This window comes from Rhinolophus sinicus, chromosome 5 (genome assembly GCF_057876585.1).
Source record: "Rhinolophus sinicus isolate RSI-liver-muscle chromosome 5, RSI-T2T, whole genome shotgun sequence".
Lineage (NCBI taxonomy): Eukaryota > Metazoa > Chordata > Mammalia > Chiroptera > Rhinolophidae > Rhinolophus > Rhinolophus sinicus.
In genome coordinates, this window is record NC_142505.1 from 41,394,410 (window position 1) to 41,408,667 (window position 14,258).

Below are 14,258 nucleotides of genomic sequence, written 5' to 3' on the forward strand. Positions count from 1 at the left end.
CGTAAGGTCACATAACCACTGAGAGGCAGAGCTGAGATCTGAATGGTTCCTTTCTAGAAGGCTCACTAGGTTCTTAATGTTGGATCCACCAGTGGTCCTCACTGCATCTGTGAACCTCCTTCAGATGTATGCAAAATCATACACGAGCATATTCCTGGCGAGAGGGGTCTCAGGCTGCACCCCAGCCTTGACGTGGGGGACCACCGCCCAGCCGTGCCAGCAGATACCTGGCTTGGCCTGGCGCGGAGGGCTGGCTTCCTCTTTAACCTCCACCTGCACAAGCCCTAGCGGGGCAATACTTCTGACTTCATGTGATTTTCTAGGCTGGTGTCACGTCAGCTGTGGAGATCTCATTAGGGCACTGAATGTAGGCCCAGGACCTCTCAGGTCAAGTCCTCCACTTGTACTTCCTGGTGGTGACATACAACAGTCACATCTCTAAGCCTCAAACCTTCCTCCCATGGAGGTCCCACCACCTAAACTCCAAAGGTTATTGTGGGATAAACAAGAACACAGGTGTCTGTCCATCTCAACTCCCACGATGTGAATATGTACTGCAACGATTTGTAAAAAATGGTAGCCCACCTTGGTTATCCAAATAAAAAAACGACTATGTAAGAGTTTGCAGCTGTGCGTGTCTGGACCAGAAAGAGAACACCGCAGGCACCGCTGTCTTAGTTGATTACACGGTGCTTGTGCTGTTTGGATGTGTAGTGTGTTATCACATCCTTTTCCCAACTTCATTAAGCAAAAATGTCTCCTGTGGAAATGGAAAAGCCCATGAAGGAAGTAGGTGAGTTTTAGAGGCCTAAGAAATCCCCCTACATTAGAAGAAAAAAGTGGAAGTGATATGTATTGAGAAAGGTGATCGTATAAAAGATATATTCTTGGCCAAACAGGTATCTGCCTTTTTTTTGATATATATATCTATATATATATAGATATATATATATTTTTTTTTTGCATTGGGTTGTGAAAATACAACTTGTGAAAAATATTGGGTCCACAGAGTTTCATAGTGTTCTTGAGTGTGGCAAGTTATTTTTATAAAGCTAGTGAAATTCCTGAGTGGCCAGTCAGCCTGATGCCACTAAACACATGTGGTACAGTGGGTGGCTTTGAACACCTCAGGACAGCTGGAAAGTGATGGAAGAGAGAGAGGACTTGGTGAAGGATTTCAGTTTTAAAGCAAGTCTGGACAGTTTGAGAGATTTAAGAATCATGTAAGCATGATGCTTTGAAGAGTGTGGGAGAAGCAATTTCTGCTCTCAGTGAGGCTGTAACATCTCTCCCAGTGAACTGCAGAATCTCTTGATGGTGGTTTTACCGCAGAGAAAATTTCCAATCTTGAACCTGAGCTTTTTTTGAAAACAAATGCCATCTGGTACATTTATTTCAGAAGGTAAAAAAAAAACTGCTAGGATTTAATGCTCCGAAGATAAACTAATACTGCTTTCAGCTGGAAACTGTGAGGGTGACGTAAACCAAAGCCTTTGCTGGTGTATCATTTCAGAACCCCAAGGGCCCTCAGGTAACACTGAAGAGTGCATGGCCTGCTGCATGGTGTTCAAATCTTCTACATAAAGAAGGCATATCCTTCATACAAGGCTCTTTGACTAAAGATGATGACATCCTTTAGAGCTTTCAGTTACAAATCTCTGTGTGGTCTTTGGCTTCTCTACGTAGCCTTTATACTAAGGAGTCTCCACAACCTTCAAGGCATATTCGCTAATGATAAAGCATCTGAGGTGGAGAGCTGATAGGATGACTGTACCTTGATGAACAATTCCTGGAAGAATTTTTACCATAAGGGTATTTGATGCACTGATTAGGCCGGGAAAGAAGTGCTACCACAAATGAAGAATGAAATAGGAAAGAAATGCCTCCTGAAATTTTTGGCCAACATTCAAGGTTTTGAGAAAGTGATGATTCATAGTGAAATCTTTCACTTTGTTAAGGAGCCTGTCAGATGCTCTAAGATCATGTGTCACGGGAATGCAAACAAGAACCCATTTTTGTTTTTTTCATCTCAGCTTCCAAAGATGGTTCTTAACCATCTACTGCTGGAATATTTAGTGCCAAGGAGAAGACTGTCAGCCAGTGTCTTGAATTTGGACGGTGGATGAACCTCAGACCCACACTAACTTCCTCCTGCTCCGCCCCCTCCCCAGTGCCCTCTGTCCATTTCCCTCCTGTCTCCATATGCCATTCCCCAGGCAACTCTTCATTGGTATCTAACCAATTTTAAAAACGCTTTGTTTATTGTGTTTCACTAAATGCTCATTGTACTCATTATGTATCTTCATACATTATTTCACCACCTATTTTTATTTCATAACAAGTTCACTGAAGCAAGATACAATTTTTATCTAATGTATATTATTGTATATTCTATACAAATTTGCTCACCAATGAGTTCATTGACAAATAATTTGGTAATTGATGTTTTAAATGTTTTCTATGATACAGAAATCCTTGTTAAAATAGTAAATGGATTTTTATGGGTTGGAGTAATTGGTTGAAGTTCTTGGAATAAGCTGAGACACTTTATTTTTTCCATTTAAAATAATGGAACACAGCGTCCTGCAATCCCCCAATCTGCTCTTTAGCACTTTTAGGAACAGATCAGATGTGAGTAACAAGAGATCTCTGTGTACAACAGTGCTCTGGAAACTGCAGAGTGCCACGTAAACGTGAACTGTTACCATTTTCTGGCAAAATCAGTAACAACAGAATTTCCCTGTTGCTGGAAGAGTCTTCTTGGGACTCATGTAGTCCACCCTTCTCACTAAATGGATGATGACACAGACTGAGGCCTAGAGGCGAGGAGCTCAGGGTCGGTCAGTCAGTGATGGATTCAAGGATAGAATCTCAAGTCCTGGCACAGGGCTCTTTTTCTTCCCTGTGTAATTTTATCTTAAAACACTAAGTTTTCTGTGGATGGGAGCACCATGCCCTTTGAAACTTTTAAATTAATGGACAATTACAATAAATGGACTCTTTACCTCGCCCTGAACTTGGTTTACTGTAGGAGACTCAATAAGTATTGGTTGGTGAAATCAGAAATCTGAGGCTGAATTGTTAAAGCTCGTCTTGATCACTCCTCTCTCGTGAAGAAACCCAACGGCTTAGAATCACCTCCTGTAACCAATCAAAACAAAAAGGTGACTGAGTTTCAGAAAAAGAAATGAAAGAGCATGCGAGGCATGTGACATTATAGCTGCATTTCAGAAAAAGCTGTTTATATAATGAGGATACCTGTTCCCATTTCTTGTAACTAAACATTTGGAGAAACTGTGAATGTAGCAATATCAACCTTACATGCAAATAGTATCTACTGTAATCATGCAAAGATTGTAAAAACTAAACTTGCCTCTACTGGCACTTTCTAGGATTAGGAGTGCCAGCACAAAAGCTCGTACTTAACATCAGAACCACGTCTATGATGGTGCTGGTATTTCCAGGTCAGCACTGAGAGGGGAGAAGTGGGTCTGGACTGGCTTTTCATGAAAAGCTAACCTAGTGGGGATGAACAGGACCAACTGTGGGGATGAGGCGCTGGGGCCCGCGAGCAGGTCTGCAGGGGGATGGGGCAGTGTGAACAAGAGGGAAGGGTGCAATGTTAGAGGCGGAAGAAGAACAAGCAGATGCTCGGTGTTAGGGAGGAGTCAGACAGGGCAAGGGATGGGAACAGTAACAACCACTGGGTGACTGGACAAAGAACGTGGCAGCCCTGGCAGAGAAAACCCCGCCAGGAAGACAGCGGGAGACTCAGCTCAACACAGAACCCCAGAAGCAAGACAAGAAGTTCAATGAAGGAACGAGTCAACAGCAATACCTCTCATCTCTGGGACTGAGACTGAGGAGAGGACCTGCCTGGATAGAAGGCCCCGGGCTGTCTGGGAGAGCAGTTTCAGCTGAGCAGTTTCAGATCACATGGCAGGTAAGGAAGCAGCAGGAATTAAGGGGGAGTGAGAACGCATTTAGCAGGAAAGGGCTTGAGAAGGCTTTCTGTTACCAAGGAAGGTGGGTTTCAGTTCTTTTCTTGGGAGCACACGTTCAAGAGGACACAATACAGTGGATGGAATCTTTAGGATGATGTAAACTATCTCTGAGTTTACCCACCTGGACTTTAATTCTTTTCATACATTCTGGTGACTCCATTTCTTTGTCAGTCATGGTAGAAGGTTTAATCAAATAGCACAGCATAAGTTCCTATCGAAACAATGAAAAACAATCTCTACATCCCACAAAATCATACAAACTTGAGTGCATCAGCAGGAAATGCAGGCTGTCTCCATTCCCTCTCACTGTGTGCTCCTGGACATAGCACAAGTGTATGAGTTCCCTCCGGGGAACTTCGTAACTGGGCTCGCATGCCAGATTAAGGAGCTACCATTTACTCATCATTGACATGGCAAGAGAATGCAAATAAAGTAGGTATACTGGTCATAAACAGAGCATTTAAAATATTTACTATATGCTACAAGTCCCAAAAAGTGGGCATAAAAATACTATAAACAGGGTAGATTCCCTATTTCTACAGGATAAAGCTGCTTTTTACAGACTAAGGCCTAAGCAACTTAACCTGCACTCAACACAGCTGTCACCGGGGCCCCTCTGGACCTCCCAGCTCAGCTCCCACTGCGCCTCGAGCAACAGTGGGACAGAGTTTGAGGGGGCCCACAATTCATTTTCAGTTAGCAAGTTACTGGATAACAGAGAAAACGCAAAGCTTTCATCCTTACTAGTCCTAGTGTGAGATGAAATTTCCCTTCTATCTTGAGGGCAGCAGGATACAGAACACAGCCAGCAAGTCAGCTGACTGGGTTGGAATCCCAGTTCTGTGTATGAGCTGCATGGTCATGGGCTCCTCAGTCAACACCTCTGACCCTCAGACTCCTCACTCTTAGGATGAGGACGGTAAACAGGTGGTGAAAAAACACGTAGTGTTTAGCAATAAATATTAATTCCCTTCCGTCTTCTTCAAGAGATCTGCAAACTGAAAAGAAGTGTGGCAAGGATTGGATTCCTCTGTGAATGTGCATTTTGAGCACGTGCTAGCTGTGCTTACCCACGGCTTACCAACCCTGGGGAGAAAGGCAACTCACTGACATTAATCACTATGGGAAACGCGGAAGCTCAATTCCTGGAGCTGAGAATCAATTGGTAGTGGGACGGGACGTAGGGGAAGGACAGCTTCCAGCCAGTCATCCAGAACTTCTCTGGCAGAAACGCTTTGAAGTCTCTACAAATGATTTTTCTGTTTCTACTACATTAAAAAAATAATAATCCAACCATTTAAGTGACACGTGAATGCCAGAGCTGCTGCTGTTTGTTACCTTGGAGACATTCACGGAAACTCTGCTCAAAGCAGCCAGCGACTTCCAGCTGAAAGGTCTTCTAAGAGAGCCCTCAAAATGGTCATCGACTAACTCAACAATGACAGAGTAACTGAAAAACACAAAGGGTGTTTTAAAAATAAAAAGCATGAAATCAATCTGTTAAAAAATAATATTCTGTCCTACCAAGATTGAAGATACATGAAAAATAAAATGTACATTATCTGATCCTAAATTCCCCTAGACTGCTACTGAGAAAATATTAACGGAAAACTCACAGTTTATGTTACAAACTTTCAGGCTGATTTCAACACATGCAGGAAAGGAACAGAAATATTTCTCCCAACATGAAAGCTGAGAATTCACTCAACTGTTTATATACTAGCAGTCACTGATATTAAGATGAACAATTACTACATAAACTCAATGTTTAATAATAAAAGACACATTATCATGACCTATTTATTATTTTATGTGTCGTGTATAAGGCGCCAACATATAGTATCTAACCCTATCAAACCAACAGGAACATGATTGTTTCTGTGGCACTGAAATTAAAGTGGAGGCCAGAGATTCCTTCATGTCCCTTTAAGCCATTACTTTATTTAAAAATCATTCCAAACCTTGCATGGTAAAATGGAGGACCTTTTCGATACAGCACTGCAAAGAAAAAGAAAGAAAATGTATAACCACCTGAAATGAAAATCTTATTTTATTACTTAAGTTTTTTCTTTTCCAAAGGGACATAAACATCCAATTATCTTTATATGGCTGATCTGCAATATGCCCTGTAGTCTATTTTTAAAACCCAAACTGTTTTTCACCCCTGAAACGAAATGCAGTTAGTAAAGCAAATCTGTTGCTAAGACCCTAAACCCTCCTCCCACTCCCACCCCACAAATGAATTCCAAAGTCAAGGACAAGTGACTCTTGTCTTGCCTCTTACGCTCTCCAGAGTGAGATCATGAAAGGGTACCGAGAGTGTGAAGTTTGGGGATCAGCATTTTATCATTCCTGTCAAATCAGTGTAATTCAAAGTGTCTGAGCCAATCTGGATAGGTATTGACTTAGGTGTTGGTGCTAGAGGTGAACAAGACTCACGCCTATTTTTAAGAAATTCAAAGGAAAGTGGGGGGAAAAAAAATCATACAACCATACGCACCACTAAGAGATCAGTCTGCCCTACTACAGTTGTGCCCTTTTATCCAAGGGGGATACGGTCCTACAACCCCAGTGGATGTCTGAAACCGCAGATAGTACCAAACCCTAAATATATCTACCGTGTTTCTCCGAAAATAAGACCTAGCTGGACAATCAGCTCTAAATGCGTCTTTTGGAGAAAAAGATTAATATAAGATCCAGTCTTATTTTACTATAAGATTGGGTCTTATATAATATAAGACCGGGTGTTACATTAATTTTTACTCCAAACGATCAGGAGCTGATTGTCTGGCTAGGTCTTATTTTCGGGGAAACAGGGTATGTATGTTTTGTATATATAGGTTTTTTTCTTATGAATACATACTTATATTAAAGTTTAATTTATAAATTAGGCATGGTAAGAGACTAACAACAATAACTAATAATAAAATAGAACAATTACAACAATACATTGTAATAAAAGTTATGTGAATAGCTTTGGGGCCATTATTCAGTAAAATAAAGTTACATGAACACAAGCTCTGCGATAATGCAATAGTTGATCTGATAACTGAGACGGCTACTGAGTGACTACTGGGTGGGAAATGTATGCAGTGTGGGGACGCTGGACAAAGGGATGACTCAACATCCTGGGAGAGATGGAGGGGGACAGTGAGGGATTTCATTATGCTACTCAGAGTGATACGCAATTTAAAATTTATGAATCATTTATTTCTGGAACTTTCCATGTAATATTTTCAGATCGCCATTAACCATGGGTAACTGAAACCAAGGAAAGCAAAATTTCGGGTAACGGGGGACTGCTGTAATTCAATGTGTGGAGGTCAAGAGCTGCCACCCAGAGAAGGGTCCTGGGCAGGGACTCTGCCACACGGACCCAGGAATCGCACAGGGAACCCTTCCGAGGTACACAGTCTGTGGCAGGGAGGCGAATACTACACGCCTCACAGGCGTATGAAGATTAAAAAAGACGAGAGAAGAAAAGCACCAAGGCAAGCAAGGTTCCTGGTCACCAAAGGAGCCAGTAGCCATGGGAGCTTTTGGGTGGGGAGTGTAAGGAAAAGCTCCCTGTTTCTAGTCTGGTTTTCACCACTGGGCAATCAAGGTCAACTAGCTCAGCAGCTGCACTTGATTTGAGATCCATAACATTTGTTCCAAATACTGCTCCTGGAATGAAATTTGATTGACAAAATTTATTTAAGGAGGAGTTTCCCTGATAAGATGTGAATTTCATAACGGCCCTTTGTCATGAGTCATTAGCTCTGTAAGCAGAAACAAACTGTAAAAAGAGAATGTCCTGGGTTTAACCCGTGCTGAGAGTTCTAGGGTACACTGGGGAAGATCACTAGCCTTCAGGAAGAAAATAATATTGTCAAAAACCAGTGGCACCCCGCAGCTGTACCTGGAGAAGGGAGTCAAGTTCAGGAAGTCAATCCTCTCATCCTAGGCTAGCACTGCTCGTGAACCCTTGCTAAAGAGGAACTGTGAAGATATCCTCCCTTTGCTGCTAGGCTAGAGACCTGGTCTCACATTAATTATACAAGTGGCTTGAAGTGCATGATATGCCCCGGCTGGGACAAAGGCCTCCAGGGAGCTGGGAAATAGCAGTTGATTTATTTTTTGTTTTTAAAAAATTCATCTGTCCTTTCATCCATCCTTAGAAGGAAGTTTATTTTTAAATTAGGAAAGTTGTCTCATCATCCACAAATATGGCTTGAGCATTGAAAATACAGGAGATAAGGTATGCTTAGAAGGCACGCAACAATGGCCCTGTCCCCCTGCAACTCATTTTTTAAAATAAAGATGTTATTTCTAAAGAAGGAGTTGTTATCCATGTCATATGATGAGCAAATGGAAACTCAGAGAGATGAAAATCCTTGGCTGAGGTCACACAGGTAGTAAGAAGTAGGGCCGGCTGTAAACCCAAAAGCGCTCTCTTTCCATCACACCATGCCACCTCTTAATGCATCACTGTAGCTTTGTCCACTGGAAAATTCACTCAAATTTCATCCATATAATGAAAAAGCTGAAGACCTACCGAACATTTACAGTGAGTGCTATTCTTACAGGAGCATGAAAAGGAGAACAGGCTGGGAAGCCCATGAAGAAAAATGAAACAGGCACATCACTTATTTAAACAACGTGACCTGTGGCCAACACAATTATCTGTAAACCTAGTAAACTAATCTCAAGCTAATCCTGATCATTCGTGTGGTAACTCTGAGTTAGGATATCTGTACCTGAAATCCAGGCATGGAAGAAACAAAAGAAACCATTTATTTTAGAGGGATAGGTGATCCTTAACTTTTATTTTGAATTGCTGACCCCCTTTGAGAATTTAATGAAAGGTATAAACTCGACACAGAAAAACACACCATCATACAAGCACAATCTTTTGAATAAAATGCCAGGGGGTGCAGGTGCCCACTTAGAACCATCCAATGAATCTAGGTTAAGCACACTCAATTTTAGAACATTTAAAAAGGCTCAAAAATACATGGAACAAGTATGTGACAGAGCTCAAAAGACCCCAAGGGCCATGACTTCCTAGAGGGCCCCTCATACATGTTGAAATTTTTGTTTGAACCTCACTAAGAATTCTGAAAAGCATCCAGGCAGCACCCTCCCTTGGAGATGAGGAAAATGAGTTTTGGGGACTTACCGCAGGAGTGACATTACGCTAGTGCCGATTACGAGTATGTTCACTCACCCACACCGGTAGCTTTAAGTGCTAGGTATATCATGACAGTTCCAAACTTGCCTCTCAAGGCTCTCCTGGGCTCCAGCACTGCCTATCTTCCCAGTATTCCACTGGACCAAACATAAAGCCAAGCAGCTAGGCATCGTCCCTGATTCCTCTCTTACCACAAACCTCACGTCCATTCCATCTGCAGAGTTGGTTGGGCTCAGCTTCCCTAACTAGTCTGCTTCCATTTTTGCTCTTCTCAGTCCATTAGTAAGAGAGCAGACAGAGGGTCCCGTTAAATTAAGTCATTACATTGAAGTCACTCCCTCGCTCGAAATCTACCCAGATGTCCAATCAGCAGAGTAACATCAAAAGTCTTTGCCAGGCCCTATGTGGCCTGGGCCTGGCCTAACGCTCAGACAGCAACTCCCGTCACTCTCCTCCTGGATAAAAAGATCTCGAAGTTCTAGACACACTGTCTTTTTGCTGTTCCTGAGACCTGCTGAGCTTGTTCCTGCCTCGGGGCCTGTATGCTTGCTGTTCACCTTGCCTAGCGTGTTCTTCCTCAGATTCTCAAGCGACCTGCTCCCTCACTGTGATCACATCTTCTCAGTGCTTTCCTGACCACCGTCACTAACTCCTTTACTCTCTATCCCTTTACTCTGTTCTACTTTTCTCATAGTACTTATCAGTGCCTGAAATTATATTATGTTGGTATTTGTTTGCTTGTTTGTGGCCCCTTCTCCCCCCATTTATAAGTGGCTCCATCAAGGACACAAGCTTTGTGTTTGTCTTGTTCACCTCTGTGTTTGTGGCATCTAAAACACCCTGGCCCACAGGAGACCCTCAGTAATGATCTCCTAAATGAGGTGCTCACCTGCCTCTGACTTCTCACTTTATGGAACGATCAGGGGAGGAAGAACTGTGTAGAAGTTTCTAAGAACCTGCGCTCCAAAATTCAAAGTCCAGCTCTGTAAGTTACTGGCCCTGAAAACTACTGGGGGCAAATGACCTACTATCCCAAAACTGCAGTCTCCCCATCAGAAAAATGAGGGTAGTAAGTATCCATTGCATACGACTGCTGTAAGGATTAAATGAGATGATGAATGTAAAACACTTAGCACAATGTTTGGTATATAGCAAATATTCAATAAATGATAGCTGTGACTATTATTACAATGATATGATTATTCTCATTTGGCAATGGGGGCCCAGAGCATAAGGGACTGCTCCATATCACATGGCTAATGAGAGGTGGGGGATGGGTACTGTAGAACTCTTCCCTAAGGTTAGAGTAGATGATAGGAAAAGCCTGACTTGGGGCGGCAAGCTTCTATTCCCGGGCTTTTCTCCTTGACTGCCATTTCACTCCTTCTGGACATACCCTCCACCCAATCCAAAGTCCAATATTCTCATCTAAGCCAGAAGGAAGACATTTCTTAGAAAAGATCAGCAACAGCACCTATAACCAATTCAATTTGCACCCTAGAATCTGAAGCAAACCCTAGTTCTGACAGCTACCAAGTCAAGAATTACTTACGTAAATCTGTTCCGTACTTAAGCCCTACTTTGGGCACCCAGCCCTTGCTTCGGAAGTAATGGTATGCCATGTACGTAGTCCTGAATGTGGGCTGAACTATGGTGAAAACTTTCCAGAGTTTCACAATCGTTAAAGGCTCCTAAAGTTATTGAAAAAAACAAGGCATTATTATGTATGTACTCACTCATCATTCAGCCAGTGAATCAACATGTGTAAATGTGAAGCTGAAGCAGTGAATAAAATAAACATGGTACTCATAACAGAGGGCTCTCACTAGACCTAGACCTGTGCTATCCAATGTGGAGGCCACCAGCCACATACCTGCCCTGAGATGTGGCTACCAGACGATAGTAAATTATACACGGGGCGCCTGTCTGAGGCTCCCAATATATTTCGAGTGGAGAGCACTGCTCTAGAGGACCTGGGAGAGGCTGCCCTGAGATAGTAACATTGAGATGAGAAGGCAGTAGCCAAGTGAAAGGGGGTGCCGGACGGTCCTAGAGGAGGTGGTGGTAGCTGGGGACGCACGTTCCAGGCAGAAGAAGGAGTGCATGCTGGGATGCTCTAGTGTAACATGTCCCCAAGGGCAGCACGTGCCAAACGTTTCACAGTCCCTAAAGAGTAGCTACTGCACGTCAGGCCACATTCAGAAAAGTCACAAATAACTTTGTAAAAGCTTTTAAAAATGCTCCATTTAGTCTTCAAAACTAGAGAATTTGTTATCTGGTGGCACAAATTAATAATCCAACTGCTGAAAAGAAAAATTTACTTTCTCATGTAGGACTTGAGGAGGCTGAGAATGGTTCAGTTCAAAGAACATTCTGATGTATCAAGACAAAAAAATACAACAACAAAAAACTAGGTAAGTCTGGAAAGCTTTTCACTTCATTTAAGTGCTCAGTAAAATGATCAGTTCTTCAGTTGGTTTAGGGTTCAGTCACTTGATAAGATTTGCTCAGTTGGCTCAGACGAAGATTTTAATACCACAAATATGAGCTAGAGTTGTGGGGTTTTTTTTGGCAGTTGTTCCTAAGGTGGAAACTCCCTATGTGTGTGGCCTTCAAATCCCACTGCGAGGAAACACTCATCCCCTCTTGTGAGAAGCAACAGTCTTGTGGAGAAGGGTGAACTTCCAATATGAGTAGCCCACCATGTTTCAGACATTGAGGATTCTATGTAGCAGCTGGAATGTTCTGACAAATTTCATCTAGGGCCCAGGAGAGGAGGCAGGGTGGGCTGAAAATGGCCACCATCTGGGAAAATGAGTCACCCCTCAGCCAGACACTCATTTCTAAATCACTGTAATACTTGTGAAAAAGATTTATATAATTAGAATTTGATGAATGATAAAATTATGTACTTCTATGAACAGAATAAAATATGCTTTCTCTGGTCTAGTTACTGTTCTACTTACATTTGTCTTTTCAATTTTAATTTCATTTGAATTATTTTGAAAAGGTATTATATGCACATGGTTCAAAATTCAAAAAGTACAAAAAGTATATAGTGAAAAGTCTCCCTCCCAACTGTGCACCCAGCCCACTTCTTACTGGACGACCATTCTTCTAAGGGCAGCAGGCTGTAATACAGAATCACAGGCTTTGGAGCTACCCTGAGGTAGGTTCAAACACTAATTCTAACCAGATTAGCTGTGTGACCATGGGTGACTTATTCATTTTCTCTAAAACTCAGTTACCTTATCTATAAAATTCTTAGCAGATGGGAGGTTAAGGATTAGAAGTATTGGATGTAAAGCACCTAACACACAGCCTTTACTGAAGTAGTGCTAAACAATGGTTGCTTTTATTTTTGTTGTTAATTTGTAGTACTCTTCTGACACGGATTTCCTGAGCATTATATAAGATATTGCTCTTCTCTTAGCCTCTGGGAATGAAACTCAGTCTAAAAGGGTCAAAGCTGGCTTTTGCCTGAACAGTCCCAATTCAAGATCCAAAGCTGAAACTTAAGAGAAAAATTCAATTCCTGTTTTATTTAGTGCAAGTGGTACATTTGTATTGAAGCAACATGGAAACTACTACAACCATCTTTTAACATCAGGAAAATTTAAAGTGGATTATATCTAAATAAAACATCTTACCTTCTTATAGTAAATACTTAGACATCCCAGAGCATAGACCAGGAAGAAAGCCTAAAAACAGAGCAAGCAGAAAACTCTCATTAGAAACTATTCCACATTTCTTGAGAAATTTTATAGATTGATTTCTCTTTGCCTCCAATACAAATTAAAGTCCTTGAATCATCACCAAAATGGTCACATATTTTTAACAGAAACAATTCATAAATTAAAAGTAAAAAAAAAAAAAATTAAAAAATTAAAAAAAAAAAATCTAAGAAAATACGAACGCCACAAACTGGTTTAAACTCAGTAAAAAACATCCACTCTCGCCACTTTTATTTAACATAGTATTGGAAGTCCTAGCCAGAGCAATTAGGCAAGAAAAAGAAATAAAAGACATCCAGATTGGAAAGGAAGAAGTTAACTGTCACTATTTGCAGGTGGCATTATATACAGAAAACCCTGAAGAATCCACCAAAAAACTATTAGAACTACTAATACTAAATGAATTCAGTAACGTTGTAAGATACACAATATATTTACAAAAATCTGCTGAGTTTCTGTACCCTTAGTAACAAACAGAAAAAGAAATGAGAAAAACAACCCCATGTACAATTGCATCAGAGAAGAAAATACCCAGGAATAAATTTAATCAAGGAGGTGACTGGTAGATGCCGACAGATACAATCCACTTGAACATGCTCCTTGGGATCCTCAATCATTTTTAAGAGAGTAAATGGTTTGAGAACTACTGCTTTAGTTTCACCCAGAACCAAATCTACAGCTTCTCTGAAATGCAGGTGGTTACCTGCTGGTCCCAGTCACCCTGGTCCAGCCATCACGTCCTGCCTGGACTTCTGCAAAGGCCTCCCTGCTCTTAGTCCCTCACAGTCCTTTCTCCACAGCAGCCTGAGCCGTCTTCTTAACAGGTGAAGGCCACGTGGCTCCCATGACTGAAACTCTCCGGAGGGCCTTACTGTACTCTTGCCGCCTACCACCTGCAGCCTCTGCATGTCTGACCACCACTCTCTCTAGCTGTCATGGCTTCACTTCTGGCCCTTGAACACACTAAGCTCATCCCTGCCTTTGCCCTTTAATCGCTGTTCCCACATCTGGCACAATCTGCCGCAGACTCAAAGGTCCCTTCTTGGAGAGGACTTCCCGACCACCCAGTTTAAGTAACCCTCATCCTGACTGTCTTCTTCAGAGCATTTATTTTTGTCCGAAGATATCCTTCTTATAGGTGTCTCTCCAAATAGAATGTCAACGCTGTGACAACAGAGACTCTGTTTGCTGCTCCCTTGGCCTACAAACGTCTAGCACACTGACGGTGTTCAATGCCGGTGCTGAAAGAATAACGACCTAGGTCCCTGGATCCTGCCTTTGGTTTAGGCCCCAGGCGTAGGAGCCACCTAGAGCAGGTCTCTGCAGGCCTGGCTCTTTCAGCTCCTT

General features: G+C 42.1%; 1 protein-coding gene across 4 annotated transcripts in view; it reads right to left on the bottom strand.

The window, feature by feature from the left end:
* Positions 1-2,239: 2,239 nt before the first annotated feature.
* TSEN2 (tRNA splicing endonuclease subunit 2) overlaps positions 2,240-14,258 on the bottom strand; it is a 33,821-nt gene continuing 21,802 nt past the window's right edge. For 2 of the 4 annotated variants that reach the window (XM_088798396.1, XM_088798395.1), the window contains exons 7-12: positions 12,828-12,878; positions 10,730-10,868; positions 5,966-6,002; positions 5,343-5,454; positions 4,126-4,215; positions 2,240-3,141 (exon numbers count right to left, since the gene is read on the bottom strand). In XM_088798396.1, the coding sequence (XP_088654522.1) occupies positions 3,082-3,141; positions 4,126-4,215; positions 5,343-5,454; positions 5,966-6,002; positions 10,730-10,868; positions 12,828-12,878 (489 nt within the window). In that variant the 3' untranslated portion in view covers positions 2,240-3,081. The remainder of the gene's footprint in view (positions 3,142-4,125; positions 4,216-5,342; positions 5,455-5,965; positions 6,003-10,729; positions 10,869-12,827; positions 12,879-14,258) is intronic. The other 2 variants (XM_088798398.1, XM_088798397.1) reach the window with 1 other exon arrangement.